The sequence below is a fragment of the Jaculus jaculus genome, chromosome 9 (genome assembly GCF_020740685.1).
Source record: "Jaculus jaculus isolate mJacJac1 chromosome 9, mJacJac1.mat.Y.cur, whole genome shotgun sequence".
Classification (NCBI taxonomy): domain Eukaryota; kingdom Metazoa; phylum Chordata; class Mammalia; order Rodentia; family Dipodidae; genus Jaculus; species Jaculus jaculus.
In genome coordinates, this window is record NC_059110.1 from 21153035 (window position 1) to 21171912 (window position 18878).

Here is an 18878-nt window from a genome sequence, read left to right on the forward strand (position 1 = left end):
GGTGGTAGGTTGGAATTTTCAATCTAAAGATATACAAAGTAGTTCTGTCTGTAGTTCCTGAAGTGTACTAATTGGTTTTGCTTTTGGCTTGTGGCTTCTCTTTCTCTGCCTGGTCCTTTAAGATGGGGCCAACTTCTGCTGCCATTATGGAACTTCCCCTGGATCTGTAAGCTTCAATAAATCCCTTCCTCCATAATTGTGCCTGGTCTAACAGCTCAGCTCAGTGGCCTAAAGCTGTCTGCTACAACTGTCTGCTCCCAGTTTATATTCTGCCACATATATTACGTATCTCATTTGAACGGGGCCCCACAGAAAGCCCAGGGGTCAGAAAGGTGAATATTCACAGTCCATGGAAGGAGAGAAAATTAAAGTCACTGTGAGATCTCCAGTGAAGAGATGGGGAATAAGAATGCAGCAGGAACTAAAGATAGAAAACACTGTTCTCTGGGGACAAGAGGAGGGTGGGAAAGACTTCACAAAGGGTGTAACATTTTATCTGCTCAGGAAAACTCCACCTGGGGAGAAAGACGAAAGAGGGGAAAAAAATAACATGAATAGAGGTAAGGAGACTAGGAAATGTCATAATGTTTGACAGAGAATATACACTACAGAACGGTTCCAGAAGGGGCTGAGGGCTACGGGGGGGGGGGGTGGGGCTGGGGGGGCTGATGGAAGCAGACATGCCAGTGCCCGCACGCCCTTCTTGAGAATGTAGACTCGCTCCTGTGTGTCATGCAGATGCAGGAACCTTGGGAGCTCAAATGCTAACTCCAGACAAGGACATGTGTTAGTGTTTCATATGACCATGACTTTGCTGTTGGATTTCATTTCTAACTGATGCATTCCCAACTGAGGAGCAGTCGTAAAGAATGCTCAGAAAGTCCCTCAGTCGTTATGTTATGTGTGGAGTGAATCTTGAGGTGTGCTGAAAGACACGGTGGCGTTCGGATTCCGTGAACAAAACACAGTGGAAGAATGGATTCACGTTCCTATCAGTTGCCAGGTTTGGCCGTTGTCATTCCTTTACAAGGAATCCTAACTTAAGAGAAAAAAAAAATAAATCAAATGTACATGAATTAAAGGAATTATGAGTGTGTTCTCAAAAAGTAAAACATAGCCAGGCATGGTGGTGCACGCCTTTAATCCCAGCATTCAGGAGGCAGAGGTAGGAAGATCACCATGAGTTCAAGGCCAGCCTGAGACTGTATAGTGAATTCCAGGTCAGCCTGGGCTAGAGTGAGACCCTACCTCGAAAAACCAAAAATAAATAAATAAATAAATAAATAAAACAGTCAGAATATGTTTTAAAAGCTGTATTTCTTCTTAGAGAGTACCAACTACCAAATAATATCAATTTCTACTTGAGTAATCTTTGAAAATGCATGTGGGACCAGTTTGAAGGAGAGCACTCACGTTTTTCTGTGATGGCTGTCCTCACATCGGAACTGGACGCTTTGTTTTTCAAGTTCTGAGCCAACGTGAACACAAAATCCAGCTGAGGGTGGCGCTGCTCCAGGTCTGCCTTCGTGATCTGTGAAGGGAAAGGGGCCCGGGGGACTCAGGTGCTGTGTGCTAAGATCCCCAACCATGCACAGCTGTCTGCTAACATCCATGGTGGTGGTGGCGGTGACAAAGAGACTTCAGTGACGAGGCACCGGAAGAGCACATGATTTGGAGTCAGAGGTCCTGTGTATCAAAATCACAGGTCTCTGGCTAATGGGTTACCAGGGAAGCATGGCACCTCTTCGCGTCACTGACAGCGCAACTGTTACCGAGTCTGAGACAATTACGTCAAAGAAATCTCTTAGAAAACACCGCAGGTGTTGCTGCGGGCACACTGCATATCTGTTCCCAGATGGATATCAGCGCACCCCAGAATCACTTGCAGGCGGGAGAATGACGTATGCATAAGCAGTGATTGGAGTGTCAGTCTTAGACATAAAAACCTGATTCTACATAGACCGTGTCTCGGTGTCAACAAAGACGAGGTGTGGGCAGTTTAGAGGGAAAAGAATGTTTTAATTATAGCAGGAATAAATGTCATAAGGGTTTGAAAACACAACTTACAGTAAGTATAAACAGTGTGCTAAAACATTTTCCCAGCCCTGTCTCTTTCTGAACACACTCATTTTGTAGACTTCAATCACTCCAATAGAGACAAGTACTGTTTCTAATGAATTACTCAAAGCTTCCAATTCCAGAACCCAAGGTATCCATGAATGCCACTTACTTTCTTCCCAGTAGAATAATGAACCCTCAACATAACTAACCCAAAATGAAATGACATAAACTGTCATCCACGCACTGTCTCCTCTATTTATTTCCTCTCTTAGCAATAGCATTGTCTTAGGCCTTTACAAAACACTGTCTTTTCCTTGATTTAAGCATCTCTTGCTTCCAATCCATCTTTCTCTATTTACTATAAGAAAGCATGGCTCCCAGCCACAAGTCAGAAAAGAAAGAGAAATGGAAAGGGCAGAGAGAGAGAAGCCAACTGCTTATGAACACCCACAGCTACTTTGCACCACCTGATGAATCCCTCCACAAAGGGCATTTCCTTGCCTTTCCTGTCTCACCTCCCGCCATATTTCTTTCTTGCACAAGTATCAATCCTGAAGCTCCTCTTACAAGCTCTCACCTCACAGCCATATTGACTCTGTCTCCTACGGCATGTCTTTTTCACTTTTGTGGTGGTTTGAATGTAAAATGTTCCTTGTAGCCTCATGTGCTTTGCATATGTGGGCCCCAGCTGGTGGCAATTTGGAAAGGTTGTTGGGCCTTACAGGAGGAGACGCGCACTGGGAGCAGCTTTGGGATTCTTGAGTCTAGCCCTGCCTGCCAATGCTAACAGCTCCCTCTCTCTCCTCCCTCCCTGTAGATACGTATGACGTGAGCCAGCTGCCAGCTCCTAACATGCTTCCCCTGCCATAATGAAACACCCTCAAAACTGTAAGCCAGGGCTGGAGAGATGGCTTAGTGGATAAGGCACTTGCCTACAAAGCCTGAGATCCCAGGTTCAATTCCCTAGTACCCACATAAGCCAGATGCACAAAGTGACACATCCATCTGGAGTTCATGTGCAGTGGCTGGAGGACCTGGCACACCCATACTTCCCACCCACCCCTCCTCCCCCTCCCTCCCTCCCTTCCTCCCATCCTTTCTCTCCCTATGTCTGTCAAGTAAAAAATAATAATAATAATAAATAAAGTAATTTTTAAACTGTAAGCCAGAAATAAACTCTTTCCTTTCATAAACTGCTTCTGGTTGGGTGCTCTGCCCTAGCAATGAAAAGTTAACTTGCAACTTTAACTCCAGATGTCAAAGTCCCACAGCCTGAGCCCGTGACTGTAAAACCAGCCCCTCCTCAATGCATCTCCCTAACACGTGGCCTGCACTGGCCCTATGGCTTTGATTAGATTCTACCTTGCTGTAGCCACCTCTGCAGGTATTCTCACTGCTTCAACCTCTTGTGAGTCTGGACTTCCAGGTAATGTAGGAATTAAACATCACCTACCTTACCACACCGTAAAGAAGTAAATGTGATAATATACGTAAAATGCTTATGAAAAGACTCAGCATACATTAAGCACTTAATGGAAGTTGATATTTTATTGTGTATTTTTAGCTAGAACAATCATTTCAGTATAATACACAGCCCACAAGCTAGCCTAGGCTAAAGAAGGAGAGAAGATTTTGCATATTTTTAAAAATATTTTTAATAAATTTTGTTTACTTTATTGATTTATTTGAGAGTGACAGAGAGACAGAAAGAGGCATATATATATATATATATATATATATATATATATATATATATATATATGTAGAGAGAGAGAGAGAGAGAGAGAGAGAGAGAGAGAGAATGGGCACGCCAGGGCCTCCAGCCACTGCAAACGAACTCCAGATGCATGCGCCCCCTTGTGCATCTGGCTTACGTGGGTCCTGGGGAATCAATCCTCAAACTGGGGTCCTTAGGCCTCACAGGCAAGTGCTTAACCACTAAGCCATCTCTCCAGCCCAAGATTTTGCATATTAATACTAGGTAGTATATATGCAATAAACAAATATTTAGAATCAGTTGACTCTCACTTCTAATGTCAGAAATGAAATTAGTTCGTTATAAAATCAAAGTTGAAAATGCACTTTGAGAAATTACCCTACATCACCCTGGGGATTGACAGCATTAGCAGCCTGCATTTATGTGAATATGTGCAGCTTTATGAAATCAGCATTAGATTTTTTTAAATTATTTATTTATTTATTTGAGAGCGACAGACACAGAGAGAAAGACAGATAGAGGGAGAGAGAGAATGGGCTTCCAGCCTCTGCAAACAAACTCCAGACGCGTGCGCCCCCTTGTGCATCTGGCTAACGTGGGACCTGGGGAACCGAGCCTCGAACCAGGGTCCTTAGGCTTCACAGGCAAGCGCTTAACCGCTAAGCCATCTCTCCAGCCCCAGCATTAGATTTTTGTATACTGAGTTTTAACTTAATTTGGTAAGCCTGATCTTAGAAATGTAAGGACAGCTGTGGTCTTTGGAGTTTCCTTGCACAGCTACTTGGTGGATCAAGAATCTCTTAAAGTGAGCTGGACAGACAGATGACTCAGTGGTTAAAGCGCTTGCCTGCAAAGCCAAAGGGCCCGGGTTCAATTCTCTAGTGGTCCTGAAGTGCTCATTCTTGCCGATTCTCTCTCTCTTACCTCTCTCTAAAATAAATAGTTAATTAAAAATCATCTATTAAAGCTTATTTTCTCAGAGTTCAGGAAAAACAAAGGTGACCCAACAAGCTCACATGTGACTTGTGTGTGAGGGTGTTTATACCCTGAACTTACTTTCATCCGGGAAACTGTCTTATTGATCTCTTCTACGTCCCCAACAGTGACAATGTTGGACTTCAGCATCTGGTCGATCAATACCAGCCAGTCAGCCAGCTCTGTGATGGTTTTATCCAGGTCAGCAGGAACTGAGATTTCTGGGGTACGCACAGCAGTACCTGGTGCAGATGAAACCAGCACCACCTTTTGGACATTAGGATGAGCTGAAATTAAAAAAAAAAAAAAATGCAGCAGAATGGGCATGGATCAACAGCATACTGTGACTGTGATGTACACTGGTGACATTCACACATGTGTACTGTAGTAAAATTTCATTTCAATAAAAAAAATACAAGAAGTTCCTATCTTATCATGGCATGGCTCTGGGATGGCCTGTAGATTCCATATGTATTGGGTTACCAAGAGATCAAATAACATGGAAAGAAAATAATGAAAAGTATTGGGAGTATTATTTCACTGGATTCAGATGTTTTACTTAATTATAAAGCCAATTAATTCTAGTTTTTTGTTCTTTTTTATTTAACTTTATGATATGAGACTACTTAATTCTTTATTTTATTTTATTTTATTTGTTTGAGTGTTTGAGAGAGAGAGAGAGAGAGACTGGGAATGCCAGGGCCTCCAGCCATTGCAAAAACACTCCAGGTGCATGCACCACCTTGTGCATCTGGCTTACGTTGGTACTAGGGAATTGAACCTGGGTCCTTAGGCTTCACAAGTAAGCACCTTAACTGCTGAGCCATCTCTCCAGACCATCTTCATGCCTAATAATAGTAAATGTAATATGTAGCAGACATATATGCCCTGGCTTTTACATAATCTTTTTCCTCTAGCTAGACATATAACCTGATCCTGAAACTTGTTCTTTACAAAAGAACTTGTTGGCTGGGGAGATCACTCACTCAATGGATAAGAGGACATGGTAAGCAAGCAAGAGGTCCTAAGTTCAATCCCCAGTACCGATGTAAGAAGTTGGGCATGGCAGGGCTGGAGAGATGCCTCAGTGGTTAAAATCGCCGCTTGCAAGGCATGCTGCTGCAGGTTCTGTTCTGCAAGACTCATGGAAAGCCAGATGCACAAAATGGCACATGCAGCTGGAGGTTGTTTGCAGTGGCAAGAATCTTCCAGTCTCTCATGCTTTCTCTCCCCCCTCCTCTCTTTCTCTCTCTCTCTCCTACTCTTTGCACATCAACAAATAAAAATACTAAGATGTTGGGCATCATATCCATGCCTGTGACTCCAGCACTGATGGGAATGGAGACAAGGATATCGCTGAGACTCCCTGGTCAAGCAGTATAGCCAGCCAATGAAGAGCTGTAAGTTCAGGAAGAAGACCTGTCTCAGGGAAATAAGGCAGAATAGCAAAATAGGATGACACACTGCATCCTCCTCTGGCCACTGCGTATGTGCACACAGGGCAGGCACATGTGAACGCACCACGCGTACCACATACACACGCACCAAGATAAAAGAAGAAAAACAGCAAATTCCCCTGTTGGGTACAGAATTTTCACATTTCCAATCATCAAGTTAGCAGAGATTTTGCAAAACAGTATTACTAGGTCAGAAAGTATTTTTAAATTCATGCTTTTTTTTTTTTAACTTGGCAGAATGAAAGAGGGAGAGAGAGAGAAAATGGGCATGCCAGGGCCTCCAGCTGCTGCAAACAAACTCCACACGCATGTGCCACCTTGTGCATCTGGCTAATGTGGGTCCTGGGGAATTGAACCTGGGTTCTTTGGCTTTGCAGGCAAATGCCTTAAGCGCTAATGTATCCCTCCAGCCCTTAAATTCATGTTTTAATACACCTTATCAAGTGGAATGCAGACATCCAACAACAGGCCATGGAAGTGAGACAGGCTCTGCTTCGACACCAAGCTCTCATCTCAGTGGACGGACACAGGCACACCTCTCACTACTGTCTTAATGCTTCTTACTAATAGCAAGAGTATTTTCTATGCTTGTGAATCAAATATAGCATATTTCATGGCTGTGTTTCATTCTAATCTGCTTTCTTATTAAGTTGGATAAAAATTGTAAGCCCCAGATGACTGGGCTTCTGTGTGAGAATGAAAATACTTAGTAGCAGAGGCCAGTAAGTTGAAAAGGAGACATAAAGGGTGGAGAAAGGAAGGGAGGAGGATACTTAATAGGTTGATATTGTATATATGTAATTACAATGATTGTAATGGGGAGGTAATATGATTGAGAATGGAATTTCAAACGGGAAAGTGTGGGGGTGGGGAGGGAGGGAATTACCATGGGATATATTTTATAATCATGGAAAATGTTAATAAAAATTAAAAAAAAATTGTAAGCCCTTGATACAGCATGGAAAACAACGCTTCTAAGGATTTGTTTCTTTCAAGTGCATGTATTCTCTCTCCTCCCTCTCTGTCTCTATCATCTATCTCTATCTTTAGTTCTATTTCTCTCTCTGTCTATAAGCCTCCTTTGCAACACACAAATGTTAACAAACTTGAGGTAATCAAGGTCATAAATCTTTCTCAGAAGATTGTTCTTCCAAGACTTTTAAGACTAGAAAAATCTTCTCTTCTCCAAAGGTGTGACTCCATTTACAGGAGATATTCAGGGAGGATAAATCCAGGGAGCTGGATGCAGAGGGTGGCTGCCAGAGGCCTGGAGTGGGAGGCATGAGGAGCCACTTAATAAGCCACAGCTTTCATTTTAGAATGACGGAAATATTCTGGAGCCAGAGAGGTGGTGAGTGTGTTAAATGCCACTGAATTATTCACTTATAATGGTGGAATCTTTTACTTTAACTTAAAAAGTAGGAAAAAAAAAAAACTAAATTAAAACATTGTGTAGGAGGAAAGAGTCACACTGAGATCAGCTTCGAGTCTCATCCCTGTCCCAAGGATGACTGTCGTAAGAAGACAGAAGTGCCAACCTAATGAAAAGCGTGCTTTGGCTGTCTGCTTTTTATACTTCTAAGGATGCATGCCAAGCCCCTGCTCCTCTGCCACACTGACGTGAGGAAAGCAAGAAAGCCACTGCCGCCTCGCAACATGCAGCCAGTTCATTCCCAGTGGTCACAGAGTCGAAATTGTACGTTTGAGGCCGCAAATGTCAATTTCAAGTGTTTTAGGTATTAATCCAGAAAATCAATCAGGCCCCAGGTATTTCTTGTAGAAGGCACTGGGAAGTACAAAGGATACACAAACTTGTCCCCCTGTATTCCCGCAATAGCAGAAGACAAATAAATTGTGTCCTTCAGCTCTGGATTTTTTTTTTTTTTTTTGGACATGTCAGGAGGAGAAGAAAAAAAAAAGGATGAGGGTAGAGAGATAGACAGAGAAAAGGCGACAGCAGGAAGGAGTTGGGCAGTGGAGGTGAGGGGAGAGGTACAGAATAAGATGAGAAAGAACCAACAGCAGCAGCTGGCACCCAGGAGTGGGTGGTTGTGGTTAATCACATTTGAGGTTCTGCCAGGTGACTCAACAGATGGCAAGCAGAGCATGGCGGTTAGGAATGCCTGAGAGGCAGTGGTGACTGTGGCTATCTGATCTACTGGGGACGAAGGGGGAAGGAAATGAACAGAAATCATGAGAAAACGCTCTCTTCTCCCCAAATCTATGGAGGCCGTGCTTCCCAGTGCGTGGCCACCCCGGGGAGAAAGTCTTCCGATGCTCGTCTCCCACAGTTCCTAAGTCAGCTCTTTTCACTCATGACCTAGGGTCAATTACACAACCTTAGAGATGTTGCAATGGTCACTTATACCTGATCACATGAAAAGCTACATGCATCCATTAAGTTCACCCCCGATTTCCACAGGGCACTGGCCCCTTATTGAAAGGTCCCGTGGACACACAGTTATGTCTCCAGAGAAAAACAAGACTCCTAGACCGAAAGAGTGAATGCTGGGCTGGAGAAATGGCTCAGCAGTTAAGGCGCTTGCCTGTAAAGCCTAATGCCCTGGGTTCGGTTCCCCAGTACCTACACAAAGCCAGATGCACAAAGTGGATCATGCATCTGGAGTTCGTTTGCAGTGGCTATAGTCTCTGGCATGCCCATACACACACAAACACACACACACACTCCCTCCTTCCCTCCCTCTCTCTTTCTCTCTCTCTCTCTCTCTGTCTATGTCTCTCTGCTTGCAAATAAATAAATAGAATTAAAAAAAAAAAGTGAAGACCTTGTCCACAGTACACAGCCATATATAGTCTTGATTTGAAAGTAAATGGTAATTTCAAATAATTAAAAGTAAAATAATGAATTGCAGTGGTGTGGTGGTATTAAATAAGATTTTCAAATTTACATACCCTATTTATATCAAAAACATGTCCACATTAGTAAAACAATTGCTAAAGGATAAATTGTATCTTACCTGTCACCTTGGTCTGGGAATCAAAGCAGGGCTGCCGGGTGCGCGTCTTGGGGATGCTGGGCACTTCTCTGCATATCTACAGCGACAGGCCAAACAGAGAGACGGGTGCTCCATAAGTAAAGATGCGTGTTTCCAAAGACACACACATTGTCCTAAAATGACAGCGCTTCACTCTTCTTCCTGTTAAGTCCTGGGCTTGCATTTCACTATGCACTGAAATCCTGCTAGAGGCCTTCCCTCCAGGACTCTCAAAAGATACCAAGCAGGGGGCTGGAGAGATGGCTTAGCGGTTAAGGCATTTGCCTACAAACCAGAGGATCCCGGTTCGACTCTCCAGGACCCATGTAAGCCAGATGCACAAGGGGGCACATGCATCTGGAGTTCGTTTATAGGAGCTAGAGGCCCTGGTGTGCCCATTCTCTCTCTCTCTCTCTTTCTTTCTCCCTCTCAAATAAATAAATAAATAAATAAAAATATATTTTAAAAAAGAGTTCTCAAAAACAAACAAACAACAAAAAAAAAGACACCAACCAGGCCTCCACTCTGGTCACAGGGATCTGTTCTCTTCCCTTCCCTGCTGAAAACACTGCAACTCTGACTTTCTTCCTACCTCTCTGTCTGGCTCTGCCAAGTTCCTTTCACCCAGCTCCTTTACCTATTCATCCACGAAATACCAAACTCTGGAAGTTAAGCTGTTGGTTCTCTTGGCCTGGATCTTGGTTCCTTTCTCTGAGACCCAGTTACCGATGACTTCATTTCCAATGAGGAGTCTTCAGAGGCAAAAGACTCCAAATATTCAAACTTATCCAAATCTGAATTTGTCCTCTCTCTCCTGGAAGCCCCTTTGTCAACTTTTCTTTCTGGTTCACTACTGAGGGTGACTCCATCCCCCCTGTAGTGTACCCACATGATGTTTCCAATATAAAGGTCTTCCCCATTGAAAGCTGTCCATTCCCATCAATGCAGTGAGCTATGTTCAAGACAGGGTTCAAATTCCACACAGCGCCATGTGCGGTGGAGCTGTAAGGACCTGGCCTCTGCAGTTTCGCCCAGGCTTCTGCTCTATACTGCCTCCATTAGACCCTGTCACCTGCTGTTTCTTCCCCCTCCAAAGCCCTTTGCTGCCTTCATTCCTTGCTTGACCAATACTTACTCATCCTCCATACATCAGCCCATTGCCCAAGTAATGGGGACTAGACCGTGTATTTATTTTTAGGGAGATACGTGCCTCTTTGATATTTAATTCATACATAGACAATCCTACTGACTTCAGGGTTTCTGACCTAGGCAATAATTAGGATGTGACTGTATTAAGTAAGGGATGAGATGTAACTCAAGCACCGGGGGAGGTAGAAATTAGGGGCTCGATTTTGTACAACTTGACAAGCCGTTCAGGTAGAGATGTTCCACAGGCCACTGTGCATACAAGTGTAGAGAAAGACAACAAAGACTCAGATGTGCCGTCATGACTCACTGCACAGAACTCCTCAATCAGAGAGGCATCGGCATGATTAGATGCTGAGATACTGGACAGTAACACCTTTCTCTCCTCCTCTTCCTCCATCTCTTCTTTCTCGCTCCTTCTCCTTCCTCCCCTTTCCCCCTTCTTTCTCTCTCAATTGTATTTCACTGTGTAGCTCATTCAGGCTGCCCTCTGATAGCCATCCTCCTGCCTCAGCCTCCCGGGTGCTGGGGTTACAAATGTATACTAACCAACCTGACACGGCTTCCATTTTCAGAAAGAAAATGACTGATCTAAGGCCTGTGCAAATGAAAACTGAGAACAGGACACATCCATTCAATGTCCCACATGTACCGCACACTCTGATATGGCGGATACCAGGCTAAACTGAAAAGAAATTTATAATCTCATCGACCTTTAACTATTTCCACTGCAGGAAAAAAAAGTAATACCATAAAGAAAAAAAAAAGGCCTTATCTTATCTTCATCTAATTTTTCCCACATGGTATTACCTCCCACTGGATCCTAATAAATATAATCTATTTTTTCTTTCTCTTCTATTTTTTTTAATTTGTTATTATTAACAATATATTTCATATGGATACATCATGTTGCTACCCTCTTTTCCCTCCACCCTGCCCCCATTCCACTGGGGGCCCTCTTCAGCAGGGTTGCAGGTATTCCCCATGGGGTTGTGGGTTATACACTGTAGAAGCAATGGTCAGTTATAGGGGAAGGCAATGCCTCTGGGCATGATGTCTCAACCCATGGCTCTTACACTCGTTCTGCCCCCTCTCCCACAAAATTGCCTGAGCCGTGGTGGGTGAGTTTTAAGTCTACTTCAGTGATGGGCTCTTAGGAGCCTCTGGATCTCTGCTTTGGTAGGTGTTGAGTATCCTCAGGATCTGTGTCCTTCACCCTGGCGTTGGTTATCAGAACAACATGGAAGCAGCTCTCTTGCTCATCTCCCCAGCTCCTCTGCGTGCTCAACCGTGGCTTGGCGGAGGCGCAAGGGGTAATTTATCTCCTCGGGTCTCTCTACCTTTCCACTCCCAAACCTTCCGGAGCAGGGGATCCGGGAGTTGGGGACCAGGGCCCCTTCCATCAGGAAGGCAGAGCAAGGGTCTGCTTCTGCACCACGCTTGCAGGATCCATGCAGCCCCAAGCCGGCAGCGGGGGAAATGGGACCAGGGAACTGGGAGTGGGGAAGGCTAGCTCTGCACACACCCTCCTAATAAATATATTCTGAAGGGAAAAGCCTCATGGAAAATAAAGTGCATGCGTCATTGGGAAATTAAGAAGCTATTTTAAGGTCCTCCCTTTCAGGATATAATTTCTGGCATTTTACTGGCTAATTCCAATATGCACTCAGTACCTACTGTTTTACATAACATATTAACCTCTAGGCCAAAGAATTCCGTGGAAAATAAAAGGCATTCTTTAAGAACACATACTTTTGTCTACAGTGGATGAAAAACTAGTAATTGTAAGTATTTATAAGCACTGAAAACCTGAGCCCATATTTGGACACAGTTAAAGCAGTGTAGCAAGATCGCAGCCCTTTGATCATACATGCAGCCAACAGGAGCTGCGTGGTCGAGGAACCCACGTGCACACCTTGTTCCACCTCGTGTTTGCCGCCCTGAGGCTTCCTGAAAGATGGTCTCTTTCACGCAGACTCATACTTTTATCGGAAAGCATTTCCAACTCAGTTCTATTCAGCCATTTGAGTTTTTCTCCTTGTGCATCCATCTCATGGGTCAAATCCTGAAAGAGCCAGAAGACAGGTGTGGTCAGAGGGATGTTCCGCAGGGAAGCGGGCCAGAGCTCTTGAGAAAGTATTCGCAGAAATGTGCGAGCTGAGCTTCCTAAGAATCTTACCAAAAATCCAAACACGTCAATTCACTCATGTGAATTTTTATGTATACATGCACAAACGCACAATCTTTTTGTTGTCGTTTTGTTTGGGTTTTGTTGTTTGAGGAAGGGTCTCACTCTAGCACAGCCTGACATGAAATTCACTATGGAATCTCAGGGTGGCCTCAAACTCGTGGTGATCTTCCTACCTCTGCCTCCCAAGTGCTGGGACTAAAGGCGTGCACCACTATGCCTGGCCAAATATACATTCTTATATCCTTACTTTCCTATTCATTATCTTTCTCCCTCCTTCCTGCCCCTCTCTCATCTATCTTATATTCAGTTCTTACCTTCATCATGTTTCCCCACCTTAATGTTTTCCTAAACTCTGTAATTCACAGAAACTGTTTACAAAAGGAACATTCAAAGAAAAGTACTAGCAATTTGAGGTAAAACAAGACATTACATATTTTTTAAATTTTAAACAGAAAACTTGATAAATATTTGCAACATAACACTTTCATCATTACTATAAGGTTTGATCATGAATACAAGTTATGACTTCAGTATTCCTCCATCATACTCCCCTATGGACCAAATCTCTTGTCGAGTTAGTTAAGTACCCTTTCTGCACACACTCAGATACAGTTGGGTTTTTTCCACACAAAATACGCTCACTGTTCTGAAACTAGTACATTAATTCTTTTTGCCATCTATATATTTTATTTTATTTTTTACTTTTATTTTCTTCTTTTTTGTATGTTTTTTCCTGTTTGTTGTTGTTGATAACCTCTGTATATAAGCACAATATACACGGGTCATTATCTCCACCCTGCTTTCTCCCCATCTCACTTCCATTGCTCTCTTTTCTCACCAATTCTTAACACAACCATAAATACCTCCAGATATGAACGTTTACAGATATGTGTATATATTTACATATGTACTTCTATGTCTACATAGATATATCTTCAAATACATTCTGTGTTTTATATATTTTGTAGATCATATATATCACCATAAATATTTCTTTAGGGCTGTAAATCAACAAAGAAAATCTAAATGCTGAGCCTTAAACACTAAGGCTCAAGAGACTGCAATATATTAACACTGTATTACACTCAGAATTTCTTGCAAAACTTGACTGCATAGATAATATCCAACAATTACCTCTCAAACCTAAGAGGAAAAAGGTATACTTCGCAGCCCTAGTATAGTCTGTTGTTTTAAAATATCCTAAAAGCCTTTGGTTCAATCTTTTTATCCTTTTATGTGAGTGAAATTTTATCTATGCATGACCAATTTATAACTACATGTTGGGAAAAAAAAAAATTTTCTCTTTCAAGTCCACCACACTTAGCACTGAGAGTACAAAGTTTCTCTTCTTTTTCCTCTCCAGCCATGTTCTGTCTTATTTTTAATGTGTGATGTTTCTGCATCAGAAGGCACTGAAAAACTCCAGCAACAAGATGCTTACTGCTAATTCTTGCAGATTTTCTTCCAGCTCAGTGGTGCTTCTCCTCTGCACAGCATTCTCCGCCTTTGTTAACCAGGAGATAAGCTCGTCTAGCTGGTTTCTATATTCCATCACCTGCTTACTTTCTTCTTTTAGCCTAAAAGGACGCAGTATTGGAAAACAGTAAGAAAGGGCTAGAGGCATAGCTCAGAGTGCTTGACTAGCGTGCACCAAGCTCTGGGTAAGATCAGCACCTCATAAACCAGGGGTGGTGGCGCACATCTACAATTACAAAAGTTGGGAGGCAGAGGCATGGAGGATGGAAGCTCAAGTCAGTGTTAGCTACATAGTGAGTTTGAGGCTAGCCTGAGCTGCATGAGACCCTGCCTCAAACACAAATTGTACTAAGAGAAATTATCCAATTAAGCAGAATGTTAAATATTTGCTTTGGATATACTGGCCACATACTTGTAAAAAGAAATAATCCCTAAAGTGATACTAAATATGTATTTTTAAATTAATATGAATAGTAATGGATAGTCTGTCATACTAGATTACTTATTACAACAGAAAACTTTTCTTAATTAAATTCAAGTGTTGGAAACATGTATCTTTTCAACACAGAATATTAGAATAAAATTTAGTAAGACTTTTTAAATGTTATGAAACACCCTAGAAGTTTTTTTTTAATGAAAAATCTAAAACAATAAGGAAAGACACAATTATTCTCAAGTAATCCATGGAGACGGAAAGATATCATTACATCACAATGGCTATATAGTGGCTAGTACTCTGCATTGTGAACAATGTCATGATAAGGTCCGTCATTCACTTCAGACGGTAACTACTATTCAGAGTACAGAAAGAATGGGAATAAAAAATGTGCTGAGTCTTGAAAATTTCTATAAGAGTTAGGAAAATTATATATATGTATATATGTATGTGTGTGTGTGTATAGGTACACACATATTATTAGTTCATTAAAATAGGTATTAAACAGGAATATTGCATTAAGTCATGAAAGCAGATCTAGGAAAAAAAATCTAGGAAAAATATAGCCAGTTTTGAAGGATGCAAAGAAAACAGTCAGATGAATATAAAAATGGAACTGCCTTAATTAGATCTTTTAAATGTTATAAGAATAACGTTTTTAAGAATACAAGCCATCTGTCAGAGATGAGAATATGATTAGAAGCCATATGACAAACAAGATTGTATATTTTCAAGAGTTTGAAAGCTATTAAGAGTGACAACATTATTTTTATAGTTGCTGTAATTAGATGCTGATTGAAAACTGAGTAATGAATTACAGGGTGTCACCCCTAATAAGAATTTACATTTTTATAGCCATCTTTTTATTTTTGAGCACAAAACCCTAACATGATGATATGATAAATGTAATAAAATGCTAAATAATACTTATACATTTCATAGAGTCAATATATGAAGGAATATATCATAATACTCAATGCTATTCTATTACTTGTTGAAATTAATGATAATCACTATAAAACTATAGTATTTAAGAAAAGAAAACACAACTTTGAGATTAAAAAAGTAGATGAAACAATAATACTGATGGTAAAGTTTACCAATACTTAAAACAGGCAATGAACTCTGGTTAGTTAAAAATATATAACATAGTTAACTTAGGAAACACCCAAAATACTAGTACATATCTTTGTTTAAAAAAAAACAAACAAAAGAATTTAAAAGCCAGGCATGGTGTCACACACCTTTAATCCTAGCACTTGGGAGGCAGAGGTAGGAGGATCACCAAGATTTCGAGGCCACCCTGACACTATACAGTGAATTCCAGGTCTGCCTGAGCTAGCATGAGGCCTTACCTTGGAAAACCAAAAATAATAATAATAATTAAATTAAATTAAATTGCCAGTGTTTCATAATCATGACTAATTTAATGCTGTCATATAGACCTATGAAAGCAAGTAATTTCAATAAAACCTATTTAAAGCACTCTAAATTTTCCTCTATAAACTAGATAACTATAATTTATACTTTGTTATCCCTCAGAATAGAAACAAATTATAAATTATACAGTAGCTATCAATTGCTCATTAAGAAATAACATCAGGGACTGGAGAGATGGGTCCGCAGTTAAGGCCCTTGCCTTCAAAGCATAAGAACCCAGGTTTGATTCCCTAGTAATACCATGTAATACCAGTGTACAAGGATACACATGCATCATGATTTTTCATTTGTAATTCCCTCTAACTGCCTCTTTATCTCTCTCTCAAATAAATAAATTTAATTTAAAAATAAATAACATTATAAAAATTGCAGGATTATGCAAAGATTTACCTGTAGGCACTCAATACAAAAATAAGTTAATTTGTATGATAATTCTCAATGACTTCAATTACTCAGCACATATCAGCTCTTAAAATTCCAAGGTGACCCCCAAAATAACACTTCTCTGAGCCACAGCTTCCAAGGCTGCTCAGTGAAACTAACACTTTCCTCAGAGAAAAGTCGCGAGGCAAACTGCTAAATATTGAAAACTCTCTCTGCCCATGGTGTTCTCTCAAGGACTTATTATTTGTCTCTTACCAAAATGTAGAAAAGAAATTTAATTTAAACAAAAGCCATAGGGCATATCATACTGGAATATTTTATGTCATATTCTAATAATCCTAATAATGGATTTGATCAATTTTTTAGGCAAAATAATAGCTTACTACTGAAATAATACATTATTTTTGAAGTTAAAAATCAGTAGAGAGCCAGGCATGGTGGCACACGCCTTTTAATTCTAGCACTCAGGAGGCAGAGTTAGGAGGATTGCCGTGAGTTCAAGGCCACCCTGAGAGTACATAGTGAATTCCAGGTCAGGCTGAGTTAGAGTAAGACCCTACCTTGAAAAAAACATCATCAGAAAAATATCTTGAACTTATTAACCCCAAACTACCAATTACGAATATAAAAACCTTTTAGTAAGACAGAATATACTGCGAAATGTAGACAGTATTCATTATATCTTGTCCTAGTCTTGATAGAAAACAACTTCAGGGTCTAGAGTTATGGCTTAGCCGTTAAGGAGCTTGTATGTGAAGCCTAAGGACATAGGTTAGATTCCCCATTGCCTATGTAAGCCATCTGCACAAGGTGGCTCATATGCCTGGAGTTCGACTGCAGTGGCTAGAGGTCCTAGTGTGCCCATCTCTGTCTATATCTGCCTCTTTCTTTCTCTCTAATAAATAAATAAGTAAATAAAGTATTTGAAAGATAGAAAATAACTTCAAATAATTTAAATGTAGTGTGTGTGTGTGTGTGTGTGTGTATACATATATAATGTTAAATATTATATTTACTGTTAATCAAATATGTTTAGAACATGAAGATATCCTGGGCTGTAGAGATGACTTAGTAGTTAAGGCAGTTGCCTGCAAAGCCTAAGGACCCAGGTTCAATTCCCCAGGACCCGTAAGTCAGAGGCACAAGATGGCACATGTGTCTGTGTGTGTGGAGTTCATCTGCAGTGGCTGGAGGCCCTGGTGCATGCATGTGCACTCTCTCACTCTCTCTCTCTGCCTCTTTCTCTCTAGATTTTGCTCAAATAAATTAATTTAATTTAATTTAAAAGAAGAAGGTATCCTATCAAAATCTGGGGCATTGTAGTATACCTGACATGAAAATTAACAATGTATTATAATTACATGGTCTAGACAGGAGCTCTACAAATAACTGGCATATAGGGACACAGCACAGTCCTTAGCAATAAGAACCACGGTAGAATGAACGGCTAACATAGACTAGGTCAGGAAACCAGTGACTGGGGGTCTGGCCCTTGACCTTCAGACCAGAAGGTCAGTGTATTCCTTAATTATGTCAAGTTAGCCCCATCAGCAGCATGACAAAGTAAATAGTTACAGATAAAATAAATAAGGTGGTTTTAACCTCCAGGACACTTGAGGAGAAAAACGAGACTTTCTGGACAGCCTAAGATTACAGCGATAAGGGACAGGGCCAGTGGAAGTCCCAACACAGATCCCATCGTATTGTAAGTGACTTCATATGAAATGTTTACTTCTCCACTCAAATGCTCGCAGCTGAATCACCTGGGCTGCCGGTCCTTCACCTCGGCCAGGATGGAGCTCCAGCGCTGGTTCAAATCTGTCAGCTGGTCCTTCAGGAAGTTTCCATCAGTGGGGCGGAGTCTCTGCATCAGGACATCTGCCGTTCGGTTTACGGCTGCCAGGACGGGCTGGTGGGTACTGATGCCTTCCTGCAGTTCCTGTGACAGGTCCCAACTCCAGATTAGTTCCACTGCTCAATGAAACTGTTCTGACACTTCACGTCCACCCAAATATTATAGCATCGATTTAAGTTCTAGAGAGATAAACACCTGGAAAGGTACTTGTACGTTCATGAAAAGGCATTTTAAAACAAGTTAATTACATTTCCAGGGACCACGTGGAAATGAAAGCTATCTGGAAATTGAACCCTCCCTTGTGAATGTCATGAGGCAAAACAAAGTGAAATAGGGCAGCTTAATAACATCCACTTGTTTGCATCCAAGCAGAAGCATCAATCAGGTTTGATTAAAGAGTGTGGCTCATCTTCTTAAAAGCATCTCTTAAAACACACACGAAAATTGCCCCATATAACTTTTATGTCCTGCTGTGCATAAACCTCAATGTATATTTTACGGAGACATTGCTTCACTGGCCTGTAAATGGTTTTAAAGTAACATTTTAAAAGGATTATTTTTAAAGTCAAATTTAAACGTTGATCTGTAACTCCCAAAATACAAAAAAAAAGCATTACAATGTTTATGAGAAAAATAAAAGCATTCTCTTTAATTTTTCACAAACTTTTGTGAAAATTTGATAAAACAATAAACACTTTAAACAATGGTTAAAAATTGAAATGTTACTTGCTTTATGTTATTACC

General features: G+C 41.1%; 1 protein-coding gene across 6 annotated transcripts in view; it reads right to left on the minus strand.

Moving 5' to 3' along the window:
- The window catches only part of Utrn (utrophin), a 555367-nt gene that overhangs the window by 272553 nt on the left and 263936 nt on the right, over positions 1–18878 (minus strand). For all 6 annotated transcript variants that reach the window (XM_045158274.1, XM_045158275.1, XM_045158277.1 and 3 more), the window contains 6 exons: positions 18043–18218; positions 13985–14120; positions 12268–12417; positions 9189–9264; positions 4835–5040; positions 1414–1531 (listed from right to left, as the gene is read on the minus strand). In XM_045158274.1, coding sequence (XP_045014209.1) covers positions 1414–1531; positions 4835–5040; positions 9189–9264; positions 12268–12417; positions 13985–14120; positions 18043–18218 — 862 coding nt within the window. The remainder of the gene's footprint in view (positions 1–1413; positions 1532–4834; positions 5041–9188; positions 9265–12267; positions 12418–13984; positions 14121–18042; positions 18219–18878) is intronic.